Raw genomic sequence first — 15,300 nt, forward strand, 5'->3', positions numbered from 1 at the left:
TGGGCCATGGCGAAACGCAACGTGACGCCTTCGGAACCCTGCTGATCCCTAAAGCCTTGACTAAGTAAGCATCTGGTGTTCATATGTCATTCCTGCCTGGCAACCACGGCCCGACTGTGAACGATCCATCATCATGCCGAGGCGCGTGCTCGCACAACGCCCGGCCCAAGGCTCACGGCCGCAAGACACAAGGCCATGCATGCCGGGAACCAGCGACCACATTAGACGGGTTTGAGGGGGCATGGTCTTTCACAAGGGACCTGGTGTTGGCCCCTTCTCTAAAGAGACTTTCCAGACCATACCTTTCCATGTAGAAGCACACGCGGAGGCAATCACCTTGCTCGGATGCGACTAAACCCACTTACCAACTGCGGCTCGCTGTACGGTTTATCAAGGATATCCCTGTCACGAATACGGAGAGCGTGCCGCGTTTAATTGCAAAGTCAACTGGTTTCCATTCATTGGCTGGCGCCTTTGTTCTTCTTTTCTCCATCATCTATCTACCAATCGGCATGGTTCCTTCAAACGCTTCTGGTAAACACAAATCGCTTCATCGCGTATCGTCGCATCAAGTTCCAGCCGAAACCCGACCAAAAAAATCCATCACATCATGCATAAACAAAGTGGGCTACCGCGCTCCAGCCTGGTATTGTCAGGACCGATGGCTACGGACCCTCTCAACCATGACCTCTGACACGGTGTCCTTTTCCGAGGTGCCCTCGCGTCGCACACCGAGTCTGTCGACTGGGGTAGAGCTGAATTCGCGGGCGCTGATGCCATTCTCGAATAAGACGTCGAGCTCGCCGTAGGTGCGACCCTTGGGCTCCGGGAGGCGGAAGTAGGTCCAGATGGCGCATGCGAGGCAGGTGACAGTCCAGAAGAAGCCCGCCTTGGCACCCCAGTTCCAGGCCGAGGGATTCAGCATCCGAGGCGTCATGATGTTGGTCACGATGCCAGCAATGTTGTAGCAGTTTCGGGCGAGGACGACAGACTTGGTCCGGAGACGCGTCGAGGTCAGCTCGGCGACGAGAGAGTAGCAGACGGGCCCGACGGTGGCGTCGTACGTAAAGGTGTAGACAAGGAGCATGGAGCCAATCGCCCACTGCGCGGCCGGATTCTCTTTGCCGGCAAACGCGGTGCAGCCAATGGCCAGCAGCAGGATGCACATGATGATTTGGCCGCTCAAGTACAGGGTTCGTCGGCCCCATCGGCCCATGAGGAACCACGAACAGACGGTCCCAACGGCACCGAGTGCATACTGGCCCAGAGACATGCTGAACGAGTTTGCCACTGCCATGCCAGCCTGTTGGTAGAAGTAAGTCGAGTAGCCCATGAAGGTGGATCCGCAAAGCGTCTGGATCATCCACGTCACGCAGACGATCTCCGTTCGGCGGCGGTTCACCTTGCCCCGGACGAGGTCGGCATAGGAGATGCCGGCTGTGAGCTCCTTTTCCATCTCGTTGGTGTGAATCATCATCGAGATGGTCTCGTCGGGCTGAAAACCAACGCCGCTGTTGCGTGCTGTCAACCGCGCCAGAGACTTCTTGGCGTCGTCGATACGATTGCGCCGAACAAGCCACCAGGGAGATTCGGGGGCAAGATAGATGCCGATGATGAGAGGGATTGGCCACATCCACTGCAGAGCAAAGGGGATCTTGTAGCCCCATTTGTCGTCCCGGGAAATCATTCCTCGCAGGACGCCAGAGGCGATGAACTGGCCAATGACCCAGCAGAGGTTGACGTACGTTGTAAGGTAGGCGCGCAGGTGCGTAGGGCACACCTCGGAGGCGTATGTTGTCGTCAGTGTCTGAAAGACGCCCCATGGGACGCCGATGAGAATCTGTCCGATGAGCAGTTGCGTGAGGCTTTCCGCGAAGAAGACAATGAAAAGGCAGCCGGCGCAGCCGACCAGAGCACCGATGAGCGTCTTGCGGTATCCGAATCTGTCGGCAATGATGCCGTTGACGAATAGACCAAAGATTTGGCCGACGAGCGTGCCATTGCTCAGGCCCGCTTGCCAAGCCGCCGTGAGTTGGTATGTGCCATCAGGCTGTTCTTCTCCGAATTTCTCCTGGAAGGGGGGATAGGCGAATAACGTGTTGAGCAAGACGGTATCGAATCCCTCCATGACAATACAGGTAGACAAGAAGATGGACCACAGACATGCTTTCCTGTACAGTTTCAGAGACTTCAAAAGCCCCATATTCTGCTCTTGTTCGGCGGCAGTGGCTGCTTCATGGGCAAGATCATTGTCCATGTTGCCGTTGTCAACCGAGACCTTGCAAGGCTGGTCTTTGTCATGGTGTTGGATGGGAAGACCCATGTTGGATATACTTTGCTCCTCGTTGATTTTCCCAACCAGTGCTGTGGATTGACTAGACAGATGCCTCCCCGAGTAGTTATATACCGTGGTTATTCAAGGGAGGAGCGAAAGAAAATGGTGTCTGAACTCTGGAAGACGGGAAACCCCTACAGGTGCTGTAGGAATGGAGCAGCCATGACCGGTTATACCACTGTGAATCAATTCCGTGACATCCGGCAACAGACCAGGCCCTCTTTATAGCTCGTCATAACTGAAGGTTAAACTAGTTGAAAAGTTAATGAAGCCGGGCGGCGGTCTCGCTGGCAGGTCCATTCCACCTGTAAACAAGACCCCAGACAAAAAAGGCCGGCTCCTTCGCTGCTGGTAGCTCCTGGTTTGAAGCTACCAGGACCCATACACATCCCTGCGCAGGACCAAGGTCAAGAGTTGCGGCGGACTAGCCGAGATGGTAACTAGTTAGACGGTGGATCGACTCGTGTGATTGACTCTGTTTGGCCAAGAATTGGTCTTGTTGGCCTGTTGAGATGAATGCGTTCAAAGTTGACTATATTCGCCCTGTACAAAAACGTACAAGATCTCGCCGCCTCACAAGGGTGTCTCGGCCGGCCGTCTTGAGCAAACTACAACCATGAATTCGATTGAATTGTTGTGTTTCCTTGTTTTTCTCTCGCGGAGTGAACAATGCGCCTCTTTAGCCCAGGTGATCAGCCGACCATGTCCCTGAGGGGGGGGGGCTTGGCTTGGGTCCACCGCATTAGTCGCACACGACGATGTTGAGACATGGGATATCGCCAAATGACGATTCGAACCGGGAGTCCGGAGTAGTGCTAGATGTTCTAGATGAGTTGGCTTCCTCCATCCCCGGATCGACCTCCCCATGGGGATGACGGTTCAATTCCGGTGGATCTGGAGAATTAAGCTTGTCATCTTCCCGTGAGATTAATACAGTCCTGGCTGTGAGAAACAGTCGCTGGCAGTTGTCGGTCCGACCGGGTGATGTGAGAAATTTCGTTCTCAGATGGCTTGGCGCAGGATTGTGCCGAAAGGTTGCCGAAAGCATGCGAGAATGGGCCCTCGTGTCCATAATACTGCAATATTACCATGTCGTCATGCGGCAAAATTTTGTTTTTCTAGATGGTTCGAGTTATCCCCCACTCGATCCATAGGAGCCATCGAACCGAGTCATCATTCTGCCCCGGAGCATCATGGTCCCTGATGAGTCTTTGCATGCATGAAACTCGTTCCCCATGGCCTAATTGCCTGGGAGAAGAGGTACATGCCGCCACGACCGCAAAGATTGAGTCTTGGAACTGCGTGAGAAGGCGCCTCGAGGATTGTACACGATAGCGCGCAGCGCAACTCAGCCTATATCGTTGACGGCGGTTCTCTCGGCCGCAGCAGGCGCCCCTGGTCCCTGAGGTCTTGGTAGGATCGACGAAAACAACTGCATGATCCATTCGGGTATCGAATCATGCATGGAACGAACAGACCTGTCGTCCTGGCGGTCCGGCTGCTGCCATGTACAATGTATTCCATTATGCCCAGCCTTCCACAGCCAGGGCCCAGGGGCCAGGAAAGTTCCGTATCGCTCGCAGCGTCACGGATGTGATGCAGGGACCGGCATTGGCGTTATGGCGTTGAGGGGTTGCGCGGGATGGACGGGCCGACTTGGGAAATGAGAGCCAAAACACATTCGTGGCGATTGAGTTAGGGCTTTGATCTACAGAGCCGACACGTCCGAGGCATGAGTGTCGGGCCGACAACCGCCGGCGCTCCGACAACGTGCCAATCAAACAATTTGGACCGTTGACCCGCGGGTTCCTGGCTCTGTATGGTGCATCATGAGACGACATTTTCTCGACCCAAAACGCCCAGTAGTGAGCCGCGAAGTGTTTAGCATTGCCGAATTGGGCAACGCCTCAGGTGATGATAGGCAACTGTCAACATGTCCGTGTCGGATGGTGAAAGTCGCGCCGGATTTCCCCCCTTGGCTGCTTGAAAGGGTCGCCGTCCGACAAGGGGCGTGTTGTACGACTACTTCGTGCCCACGAAGCCATCAAGCGCCATCCAGGAGAAGCGGCACGGCGAAAACGTTGATTACGCTCTTTAGTCTCCAGGCCAGGGCGGTAATTGTGGCACCGACCGTCATTCACAATGTCGCATCTCTCGTCGTCTGTCGCGTTGGTTCACTTCGATAACGCATTTTCTCCACATTGTGAGTATGAAGTTCGCGCTGCTCGGGGATTTAAAGAGGAAACGGCCTCCGTCCAGTCTGGTGCTCGACTTGATCTTCGCATTCTCGACCCTGTATGTCAGCATTCTGAATACTTTGTTGTTTCGGTCCTCAAGCGGCCTCTTTCCGGGGAAAAAAGAAAGTGAGAAAAGCACACAACTCTCGCGTTTGTGCGTCTCGTCAGCTTCACAGCCACAGGCATCATGACAGTCACCTCCCGCGAGCGAAAATGGTGGAAAGAGGCCGTCATTTACCAGATCTACCCAGCCTCGTTCTGCGACTCCGACGGCGATGGCATCGGTGATTTGCCCGGCATCATCTCCAAGCTGGATTACATCGCCAGCCTAGGCGTCAACGTCATCTGGATCTGCCCCATGTACGACAGTCCACAGGTCGACATGGGCTACGACATCTCCAACTACGAAGATGTGTACGGGCCCTACGGCACGGTTCAGGACATGGAGGTGCTCATCCGCGAGACCCATGCCCGCGGCATGCGCATCATGCTCGACCTCGTCATCAACCACACCTCGGACCAACACGCCTGGTTCAAGGAGTCTCGCTCGAGCAGGGACAACCCCAAGAGAGACTGGTACGTCTGGAGGCCCGCCAAGTACTCACCCGCCGGGGAGAGACTTCCTCCCAACAACTGGCGCTCCAGCTTTGGTGGCGGCAGTGCCTGGCAGTGGGACGAGCCGACTGGCGAGTATTACCTGCACCTGTTTGCCGCGGAGCAGCCCGACTTGAACTGGGAAAACGCCGTCACCAGAGAGGCCATTTACAAGACCGCCATGGAGTTCTGGCTCGACCGCGGCGTCGACGGGTTCCGCGTCGACACCGTCAACATGTACAGCAAGCCCGAGGGCCTGCAGGACGCGCCCGTCGTGGACCCCAAGGCTCCCTTCCAGCCTGCCTGGCTCCTGTACTGCAACGGGCCTCGCATGCACGAGTTCCTGTCCGAGATGAACGCCATTCTCGCCCGGTACGGCGCCATCACCGTCGGCGAGCTGCCCTGCACGCCCGACATGGAAAAGGTGTTGAAGTACGTCAGCGCCAAGGAGAAGCAGCTGGACATGGTGTTCCAATTCGACGTCGTCGACACCGGCTTCGGCAAGACGCACAAGTACGAAACCACGCCCAAGAACTACGCGCTGCCCGAATTCAAGGCCGCCGTCTCGCGGACCCAGGGGCTCATCCACGGCTCCGACGGCTGGACGACCGTCTTCCTCGAGAACCACGACCAGGCGCGGTCAGTGTCCCGCTTCACCGACGACGGGCCCGAGCATCGCGAGCGCGGGGCCAAGCTGCTCGCCCTCATGGAGTCGTGCCTCAGCGGCACGCAGTACGTCTACCAGGGCCAGGAAATCGGCTGCGTCAACGTCCCAAAGGACACGTACCCCCTGGAAAACTACCTCGACATCGACAGCTGCCTCTTCGTCAAGATGACGCGGGACCTCTACGGCGCCGAAAACAAGCAGGAGCTGGACAAGGCCTTTTCCGCCCTGCAGCATCTGGCCCGCGACCACGCGCGCGTTCCCATGGCGTGGGACGGCAAGGCCAAGTTCGGGGGCTTCTCGGAAGCCGCAGACAAGGCAGGACTCCCTGTCGCGGAGCCGTGGATGAAGCCGCACCCGCTGGCGGGCGAGATCAACGTCGGCTCGCAGCTGGACGACCCAGACAGCGTGCTCGCATTCTGGCGCAAGATGCTGCGTTTCAGGAGGGAGCACGCCGACCTACTTGTGTACGGCGACTTTCGAGACCTGCGACCCCAGGACAAGGACTTGTTTGTGTTTGTGAAGGAGGGTCCGCACGGGGGCGGTAAAGCTGTTGTCGTCTTGAACTTTGCCACCCACGAGACGAGGTTGGATATGCCGAGCGCGGAGGAGCTTGGCGTGCAGCACGCCAATTTCGTGCCTGTCATGTCCACGCACGGCGGCAAGGCCAAACAAGGCGTGTTGTCGCCTTTCGAGGGACGGGTGTTTCTTGTTGGGGCTTGATCAGGAGCATTTGCTAGGGGTGTGAATTTTGTTAATAGATTGGACGTCGACAAAGTTATAGTGGGCGTGATGGGTCAAACTTGGCTTGACTTGGCGCGGGACTGCGATGAATGAGGGAAACAGAAAAGAAAGAAACAACACTGCGCGTTTTGCAAATCCTCGAGTTATCCCGCACTCGGTGCGGTCAAGTCTACGTTATATCGACTAAGATGATATCTGTACTCGGTGAGGGGGGATCCGCATAACCCCAAGCACTCCAACAACCGTGTATCGCATCCGTGATTCACATTCACATCCACATCCAGTAGCCAAGCCAAGTCCAAACTGCAATCTGTCGCCTACAAATTCAATTTCCAGGGTACCTCATCAAGTCATGGCCCATTAGTCCTTCTTGCGCCCGCCAAACCCATCCATCAGGGCGGCCCCCAACGCCGCCGTCGCAACTTTGGCACCCTTGGACCCCAACCACGGATTGGGATCATTGCGATTCTGCATCGCTGCCTGCGCTCCGGCCGCAAAGGCTGTCCGCGCACCCGCCTGGATAAGAGGATTCTGCCACCAAGCCTGTTTCTTGGCTTTCTCAACCGTCGGAGCAGGAGCGGACTTGCGGCGAGAAGATGAAGAGGAGTTGCTCGTGGGACCGACGCCGCGGTCACGACCACGGACGGGTGGACTCACGCCTCGTTTGCGGGAGCGATCGTCAGATCGCGCCTGGCGATGGCGCCTGCTGTCGTCATTGCCGTATCCGGAGGGGGGAAAGTCTCGAGCTCGGGGCAATGGTTCCGGCGAGGCGGGTCGAGACTTGTGAGGGCGACCTTCTCGGCCGCGGGATCTGTATTCGGGCGGCGGCGATGCTCTGTCCCGTCGAGGACGATACTCGAGCTCGTCGCGGTGTGGGCGGCGGGGCCTATCGTGGGAGCCAGCATAATCCCGAGGCGAGGGGTAGTCACGAGCATAGCCTCGCGGCGCGTCTCTCTCCGGTCTAGGGTGACGAGGAGGGTCCCTCCGCGAGTCTTTGCGCGGTTCGCGAGGGAGCGGCTCTGGAGAATAATACGGGGGAGGGCTTCTCGGACGCCGCGCGCTGCTCCCCGGTTGCGTCATGCCTCTTGGCTCGGGGCCATCCCCGCGGTAATGGCCCCGTCGCGGGGGGTACGCATCTTGGGCGTAGTTGGGGATACCGTCGGGGCTGCGACGACGGTGTCTCTCGGATTTGTGTCGTCGGGGCGGGGGCGCCGTGAATCGATCATCTGGCGGAGGGGGATAGTACCCATCGTCGTAGCGGTCACGACGAGAGTAGGCCATTATGGTTGATATGTGTGAAGAGACGCCCGAAAAAGAAGGTTATGAGAAGACGAAGTAGTAGTAAGATGTGCAAAACAGCGAGTTGCGTAAATAAACACCGCAGAGGCACGGGTCGAGGCCGCGTTCCAGAGGCCGATCGACGACGGCTAGCATCATGCGATCCACGGGGCGAGTGGCCAAGGAGGCAAGGGCACACCCAGGCACCACATGCCACGCTTTTGTTGGTCGACAAGGCTGATGGGATCGGGGGTTGCGCAAATGGGAGTTGGGCGGCGGCTGAGAAGGAGCTGATGTCGCCGGTGATGTGACGCCTGGCCCCTTCCGCTGTGGCATGATCACGCTGGTGCTCCCACCTGCCGCACTTGAGGTCTCGCCGTTTGAGCGCCGAGCACTTGGCACTTGTGCACTTCGCCTGGCAGCATCCGCCACAGGCCTTCATCCTTCAGGGGGAGAGGCCGCCTGACGTCACTGGAGCCAATGAGCTGTCTGGCCCTCAGCGCGACGGTGAGTCGTGACGCCAGAAGTGTCCCAAGATTGTTCGGCCTGGGGGGAGCAGCGCGGGTGTTTCAATCATGCGCCGTCGAGCACGGCGAGCCTGTTGGCGTTTTTCGCCTCCTGCTCCGATCTTGCTGCCAGATTGCATCACCTTGACAAATCATGGCACGACACGCTCCAGACTCTACTCGGTGATTCCATTCACCTTCACAGTCCGTCGATCCGTTGACAGTCCCGCTGGGGCCGGCAACAAGCAGTTGCGCCAGGCCGCCAGTGAGTTTCAACAACACGCTTGGCATTCCCTGCGTTCCTGAGACCGCCTGTTCTGCCTCCCGTCATCAAACGCAGCTCTGCGTGGCATAATTCCGAGCCGGCTCTGATTTACGCCGTCCGCGACGTCCCGCCTGGCTGGGACAGCTAACTTGATTCCCCGGAGGATAGCTTCATCATTACGAGAGGGACGTGTTGCTGAGTATTCCAACTGTAATATCAAGGCGCTTTTCCTGAAATCATTCATGTTCTGGCGTGGCAATTGCCACAACCACTAGCCCTTGTACGTCCACAACGTCTTGGCTTTTCCACCCAATGGCAATCATCGACATGTGTCCATGGCACTGTCCGGCGGCGAGTGGTCTTTTTCCTTTTTTTTCTTCCTTTTCCCATTCTGCCAAGGGATACTACATCAGCCGTCCATTTGTCGAGGAATACCGATGTATTCTTGTTCTTCGGTTTCAGTTGAATGTGTTGAAACACGTGACTGACGTCTTCCATGTCTGGTTCCTCTTGTGGCCCAGCTCAGGTCGATGCCGTAGTGTTGCAGGGCTTCGTCCCCTGGTTGTGTGATTAGAGTTGTTCACGAGATGAGTGCCTGGGGTAACGAGCACCAACACTTCAGAGCGCAAAACTCCACCGTCGCGCCTTCGTGCCAGATCGGTATAGACCATCACTTCTCACCTCCATCTTGCAAGATTTGCTTGGGCAATCGCTGCCACCTTCCGAGCTGCAACCGGTCGACTGGTAAGTGAAGATGCGATATTAACGGAAGGCGCGCGGCGGCACCTTCCTTAAGTGACTTTTAGCATCAAACCACAGCTGAACATTTTCATCAACTTCCCATGCGCAACTCCAACATGGTAACTATCTTGGTCTAATAATTTCCCTTTCTGAGCGGCTATTCTGCAGTCGAGCACAGCCACCAACATAGCCAACAGATATACCGAGGCCACCCCGAGCATTAATAGTTCTCTCTTTGACAGACTGTACGAAGGTCCAATTGATCTCCCGCGACATCAGTGCCCACCCCCAGATTCGAACGTTTGTCGCACCTGCAGCATCGGGAGCCGCCGAAGTCCTACAAAAAATTCACCAGACTGTACACTGCCACGAGACCACCCGCCATCTCGTGTTTCGAGGATACCAAGGTTGAACTCCCGCCTCCACACAAGCCTTTTCTGATGTTGGTCATAATATATAGATCAAAGGATTGGCCCACGAAATCTCGGCGCCCTGGAAAGCGCGGGGTACATAATGTGGCGGCAAAGACATCAGCCATTTTGGTAACTGATTCTACGCCGTCACGACTCACCTCATATCGCTAGCGGCGGAAGCAGGACGGCCTGAATTCGTTCCCAACGTCCTCGCCGGCGGACCGTACCCACGGCCGATTGGACTGCGAGGCGTCCCCGTCGGAGCATCTTGCCCCCTCACGATGGCGGACTTCAATTGGTGTCTAAGCCAATGCGCTGGCTAATTGCGGGAAACGGGCTGTAGGTCCAGGCTTTGGATAAACAAAACTTCCTCTTCCCCAACAGCTTATACAGAGGCTCTGACTCGACGCCTCACGTCCCTAGGGGCTTTTTTGATTGCCCGCGTGGCGGGCATGTGGAGCTCGAGATGGGGTTTCGCAGCCGATATCATGATAGTATCCGTGCAGTAACGATTCTCGGACGTGACTGTCACTTATCGAGTCACATGCAAAAGGAGCTTTGACCATCGGAAATCCGGTGAGGCCGGCTACGCAATTGAGGCCTTGAATAAGAAGTGTCATGAAAACGTTCAAACCGAAGGGCGAGACAACAAGCGATCAAGCGTGCCGAAAGGCTGGTTGGTGGTGAATCTGTGATACAGGATGCCAGATATCACGTCGCCTTGCAGAAATCGTGTTCCCGACCTCCGGGACATGACATTGAATCAGTAGCTGATTTGCGATGATTGGCGTGGCCATCTTGCCCAGAGCCCGCCTTGTCCCAGTCAGTCTCACAGTGGATCTCACAAAAGGGGAAGATGGATATCGAGCCGGAAAACCCTTTGAGATACGATGTCGAAACTAGCGCGTCCTCCTGCTCGCCGGCCGCACATCATCCACACGCCCCATTTCGTATCGGAACTTTTCTTTCACCAGCAATGAGCTGGCCGACCTTGCACCCTCACACACTTGACTTAGTTGCATGACACATGCTATTCCAAGTCTCTCTTTCAAACCACTCTTTTCAACCTTGACTCAATCGTAATACTTCAATCGTCCATAAATGTTGCCCATGGTCCTCAGCTATTACATTCGTCCATCGCAACTCCGCGCCCTCAGTTGCCACCCATCTTTAGACCCTGGGTGCTGAGTGCTACTTCACTCTCCTCTTCCCTTTCTCTATTCCTCCTCTCTGCATCGAAAAACGAGTCTGGCAGTCTGCCGGGTGGATCAAGCTGCGCATTTGCTTGCTTTATTGCAACCAAATCCATCTCATTCTCACTCGCCTTTCACGAACGCCATGGGTTGGATAGAGAACGTCAACGCCGCGGTGGCGACGAGCATTGTTGGAAAACTGTTTCGCCTCGATGGCAGCGGACATGTAGGTCCTCTCCCTTTCCTAGCCACGCGTTTCTTGTCTTTTTACTCTGTATCAGGCAATGTGCGGCGTCTCATGTCTCCCATTTCGGGGCCCCCTATGCAGGTTCCCGACGGTTGGGGTCATGCTCTGAGATGAGATGTTGCGATTCCTAATTATACATGACAGCTCAAGATAATATCATCCACGTTTGCAGACGTTTTTTGCTTTTGCTCACAATGGTGTTCATTTCCAGCCTAGAGAAAGAAAAGGATCATTTTTCCTCACTGAACTGCGAGCCGGCACGACCACCTTCTTCGCCATGGCATATATCATTGCCGTCAATGCCTCCATCGTATCAGATTCCGGTGGTACCTGCGTTTGCCCTCACACGGCCGCGGATCCTACTTGTGATCAAGATGCAAGCTATTTGCTCTGCACCCAGGGCATCAAGCGCGACATTGTTACGGCCACTGCCGCCATCTCAGCACTATCATGCTTCTGCATGGGACTCTTTGCCAACTTGTACGTCATTGGAGAGGCCAAAGTGGTAACCGTTGCACCGCTGACCACGATACACAGGCCGGTTGCTTTGGCGCCAGGAATGGGTGTGTATACATGACTTGCCCTCGCACTCAGACACCGGAGGCCAATCCGTCCGTTGCGTCGAGGTTGATATGCATGCTAACGCGACGTCTATTTAGGCTTGAATGCCTATTTTGCCTACACGGTCGGCAAGTGGAGCAGAATCCGATACTCCTTGTCTCGTGTGCTTGTGCAACTGCTGACTTGGTTGCACACATAGTTGGCTATCACGGCACCGGGCTGGTCCCATACCGAGTAGCCCTCACCGCCATCTTCGTCGAAGGTTTCATCTTTCTCACACTTGCCATCCTCGGGCTGCGACAATGGCTCGCCAGAGCGATTCCCCACTCCATCAAGGTTGCCACGGGCGTTGGCATCGGCCTGTATCTGACTCTGATTGGACTCACGTACAGTGAAGGCATTGGCGTTGTCGTCGGAGCCAGGGCGACGCCAGTGCAACTTGCTGGGTGCTCCCCGGAGAACCGCCTTGCCGACGGCACATGCCCCAGCTGGGACAAGATGCGCCACCCTGCAATGTGGATTGGAATCTTCTGCGGTGGAATCTTGACGGTCGTGCTGACCATGTTCCGGGTCAAAGGCGCCATTATCATTGGCATCCTCCTCGTCAGCGTCATCTCGTGGCCTCGCACAACGCCCGTCACCTACTTTCCGTACACCGACGTCGGAAACAGCTCGTTTGACTTCTTCAAGAAGGTCGTGGCCTTCCATCCGATCCAGGACACGCTCAACGTTCAGGACTGGAACGTCTCGGAATACGGCGGGCAGTTTGGCCTCGCCCTCATCACCTTTCTCTACGTCGACATCCTCGACGCCACCGGCACACTGTACTCCATGGCCCGGTTCGCCGGCCTCATGGATCCCGTGACGCAGGACTTTGAGGGCTCAGCCATCGCATACATGGTTGACGCGCTGTGCATATCCGTCGGTGCCGTCCTCGGCGTCCCTCCCATCACGGCCTTTGTCGAGTCCGGTGCCGGCATCTCCGAGGGCGGCAAGACGGGCCTGACCTCGATGGCCACCGGCCTCTGCTTCTTCTTCGCCGTCTTCTTCGCGCCCATCTTCGCCTCCATCCCGCCCTGGGCCACGGGCTGCGTCCTCATCCTCGTCGGGTCCATGATGGCCAGGGCCGTTCCCGACATCAACTGGAAGTACATGGGCGACGCCGTCCCCGCCTTCCTCGCCATCTGCCTCATGCCCTTTACGTACTCCATCGCCAACGGCTTGATCGGCGGCGTCTTCTCCTACGCGATCATCAATGGCGCCGTGTGGCTGGTGAAGAAGCTGTCGCGCGGGCGCCTTACGCCGTCCAACATGGACGACCAGGAGAACTGGACGTGGCGCATCCCCGGCGGCTTTCTCCCTCCCTGGCTGGTCCGTCTGGCAAAGGGCGAGAGGCACTTTTGGCGGCAAGACCCGCCGCCCCCGGGGGGTGCTGTTGTTCAGAGCAAGCTCGGGCCCGACGAGCAGGGCTCGGACGATGCCGGGCCAGAGGTGAAGAGCTGATTTGGGGGGTGGGGGGGCTGGATACCTTGTGCTTTTTGCGATATGAATGCAATGGCTATGCGAGTTTGAATTTTGAGCTCCGTGTTCCGTTTTGATGGGACCAAAATGTCATGGACGTGCGATACTTTTTGTGCAATGGAGTCATTGGGCGGTTATATAGCGAGAGATGGGCGAACAAAAGAATGAACCATTCATTTCCATCTGCACATGTATGTACTCTAGGTAAAACAGCGGCTTTTTGTCGTCAACCAACGCAGCCAGCGAGCTGCGTGTGAAGCCATACTCGGGCACAGGCGTGCAAAACCGCCCCCTGAGAAACGGCAAAGTTCCATTTCCGCCGCCCAGAACCAGCCAAAGAACAAGGTGGTCAAGGGTGGGCGCGCACTTTGTCTGCCACCCGGCGTCGTCTCGTCGTGAGCACATACACCATATATACAAGGCCAGCGGGGCGGTCTACGTCATCAACGCAATGTGCTTCAACTCCCTGTGCAAAGGTCAGCATCTCGTCGACGGGCTCGGCGGCTCCGCAACTCACTCTTGGACCTGGAAGCCCACCTTGGTAGGCGGGTAGGCGGGCGGCTCGCCCTCGTCCCGGCCCAGGGAGCGCAGCTCGTCGCGCAGCCTGCCCGCGCGGGCGGCCAGCTCGGGGACGGGGGCGAGGTCAAAGTCGGAGTTGAGGTGCCAGAAGAGCGTGCTGGAGATGCGGATCAGCGGCCGGCCGGGGAACTGGGCCCTGCGGCGCTCGACGGCCTCGACGGTGCGCTCGTTGACCACGACCTCGTGGTAGCCGGCTTTGATGAGCCCGCCCGTGGCGTGCTCGAGCTGCTTGCCGGCCTGGACTAGGAGGTAGTTGCCGGGGGGGATCTTGACGGCCAGCCGGTCGCCCGTGTTGCGGGCCCAGATGTTGAGCCCTGGGTAGCGCGAGCGCCCGTGGATGGTGAGGAAGTTGAGGTCCGTGTGGAAGCCGGCGAGGATGGTGTCTTTCTGGCCGTACTTTTCGAGATTGGAGGCTGTGGGCGCGAGGAGATGCGGGCTGGAGAGGGGCGAGGGGGGCGCACGTCAGGACTCGGCTGTATCCTCGCAGCTTGGGGGGAGGGGGGAAGAGGCGAGGGAGGGTGGACGAACCCGTATGCGCCGGCGTCGCTAAAGTAGCTTGCTGGGAGGCCGAGGCCGATGGCTGTCATTTCGGAGAGCCTCGAGACCCTGCGGCGGTCAGTTGGGCGTGGTTCGAGGTTTCGCGGCGAGCGCGGGAGGGAGGGGATGATAGACGCACGCGTTCTTCATGCAGTCGCCCCATTTGTTCATGGTCGGGGCCCAGCGGTCCCGGATGCCGTCGGCGGATGGGACGACGTTGGCGGCGTTGAGGCCCGGGAACTGCGTCTGGTAGGGCGGCCTCTCGGCCATGCGCCAGAAGAACCTGCATTTGGGGTCGGGCTGGTGGGCGGAGATGTCGAGGGGCCGCTGGGAGGGGTGCAGGCGCTTGATGACGTCGAGGCAGGGCTCGTGGACGGCGCACTTGGGCTTCTCGGTGCCTTCGAGCGTCACGCCGATCTGGTAGCCGAGGTCCGGGCGCTCGTCTTTGCGCAGCTCCGACTCGGGCTGGGCGAAGTAGTCCTCGAGGAGGTCGAGGAAGGACTCGTTGTCGGAGGGGGACACGCGCGAGTCGTGCAGGACGAGGGCGCCGTAGGTGATGAGGGCGTCGGCGGCCTTGGCGCACTCCGCGACGACGGCGGGCGACGACGGCTCCTGGTTGAGAAAGATGTCCAGGTCGACAATGGGGAGGTTCATCTGGTCTGCCATGATGACGGGGCGGCGCGGCGCGGCGCGGAGGGATGGAGACGGAGGAGGGGGAGAAAGATGTATCAATGCGGATGGTGGTGATTGGTGTGGAGGGGGAACTTTTGCCGTCGACTAGTTCGTCTCCTTGCCGGGGTCGCTTGGGGCGGAAGCGGGACGGGCTTCGGAGCCGGCCGATGTGGGGACCGTCGGCGGGCATGGCCGGGTCCGGTGGGAACCAGC

The 15,300-nt window shown here is 57.7% G+C and overlaps 5 protein-coding genes across 5 annotated transcripts; 2 read left to right on the top strand and 3 right to left on the bottom strand.

Moving 5' to 3' along the window:
• Nucleotides 1-652: 652 nt before the first annotated feature.
• Nucleotides 653-2,323, bottom strand: MAM_01235 (MRT, a raffinose family of oligosaccharides transporter; the record flags this gene model as incomplete). The annotated part of the gene is made up of 1 exon (XM_040820034.1): nucleotides 653-2,323. One exon carries the CDS (start codon nucleotides 2,321-2,323, stop codon nucleotides 653-655), a length of 1,671 nt encoding a protein of 556 aa, XP_040681522.1.
• Nucleotides 2,324-4,759: 2,436 nt separating this feature from the next.
• MAM_01236 (Alpha amylase) lies at nucleotides 4,760-6,553 on the top strand (the record flags this gene model as incomplete). The annotated part of the gene is made up of 1 exon (XM_040820035.1): nucleotides 4,760-6,553. The coding sequence occupies one exon, from the start codon at nucleotides 4,760-4,762 to the stop codon at nucleotides 6,551-6,553; it is 1,794 nt and encodes a 597-aa protein (XP_040681523.1).
• Nucleotides 6,554-6,934: 381 nt separating this feature from the next.
• Nucleotides 6,935-7,855, bottom strand: MAM_01237 (uncharacterized protein; the record flags this gene model as incomplete). The annotated part of the gene is made up of 1 exon (XM_040820036.1): nucleotides 6,935-7,855. The coding sequence occupies one exon, from the start codon at nucleotides 7,853-7,855 to the stop codon at nucleotides 6,935-6,937; it is 921 nt and encodes a 306-aa protein (XP_040681524.1).
• A 3,639-nt stretch (nucleotides 7,856-11,494) lies between these two features.
• Nucleotides 11,495-13,281, top strand: MAM_01238 (purine transporter; the record flags this gene model as incomplete). The annotated part of the gene is made up of 3 exons (XM_040820037.1): nucleotides 11,495-11,697; nucleotides 11,755-11,780; nucleotides 11,978-13,281. The coding sequence occupies 3 exons, from the start codon at nucleotides 11,495-11,497 to the stop codon at nucleotides 13,279-13,281; spliced, it is 1,533 nt and encodes a 510-aa protein (XP_040681525.1).
• Nucleotides 13,282-13,734: 453 nt separating this feature from the next.
• MAM_01239 (Isopenicillin N synthase and related dioxygenase) lies at nucleotides 13,735-15,081 on the bottom strand (the record flags this gene model as incomplete). The annotated part of the gene is made up of 4 exons (XM_040820038.1): nucleotides 13,735-13,765; nucleotides 13,817-14,314; nucleotides 14,407-14,484; nucleotides 14,555-15,081. The coding sequence occupies 4 exons, from the start codon at nucleotides 15,079-15,081 to the stop codon at nucleotides 13,735-13,737; spliced, it is 1,134 nt and encodes a 377-aa protein (XP_040681526.1).
• Between the last annotated feature and the right edge of the window lie 219 nt (nucleotides 15,082-15,300).

The sequence above is a fragment of the Metarhizium album genome (assembly GCF_000804445.1).
Source record: "Metarhizium album ARSEF 1941 chromosome Unknown scaffold_2, whole genome shotgun sequence".
Classification (NCBI taxonomy): Eukaryota; Fungi; Ascomycota; class Sordariomycetes; order Hypocreales; family Clavicipitaceae; genus Metarhizium; species Metarhizium album.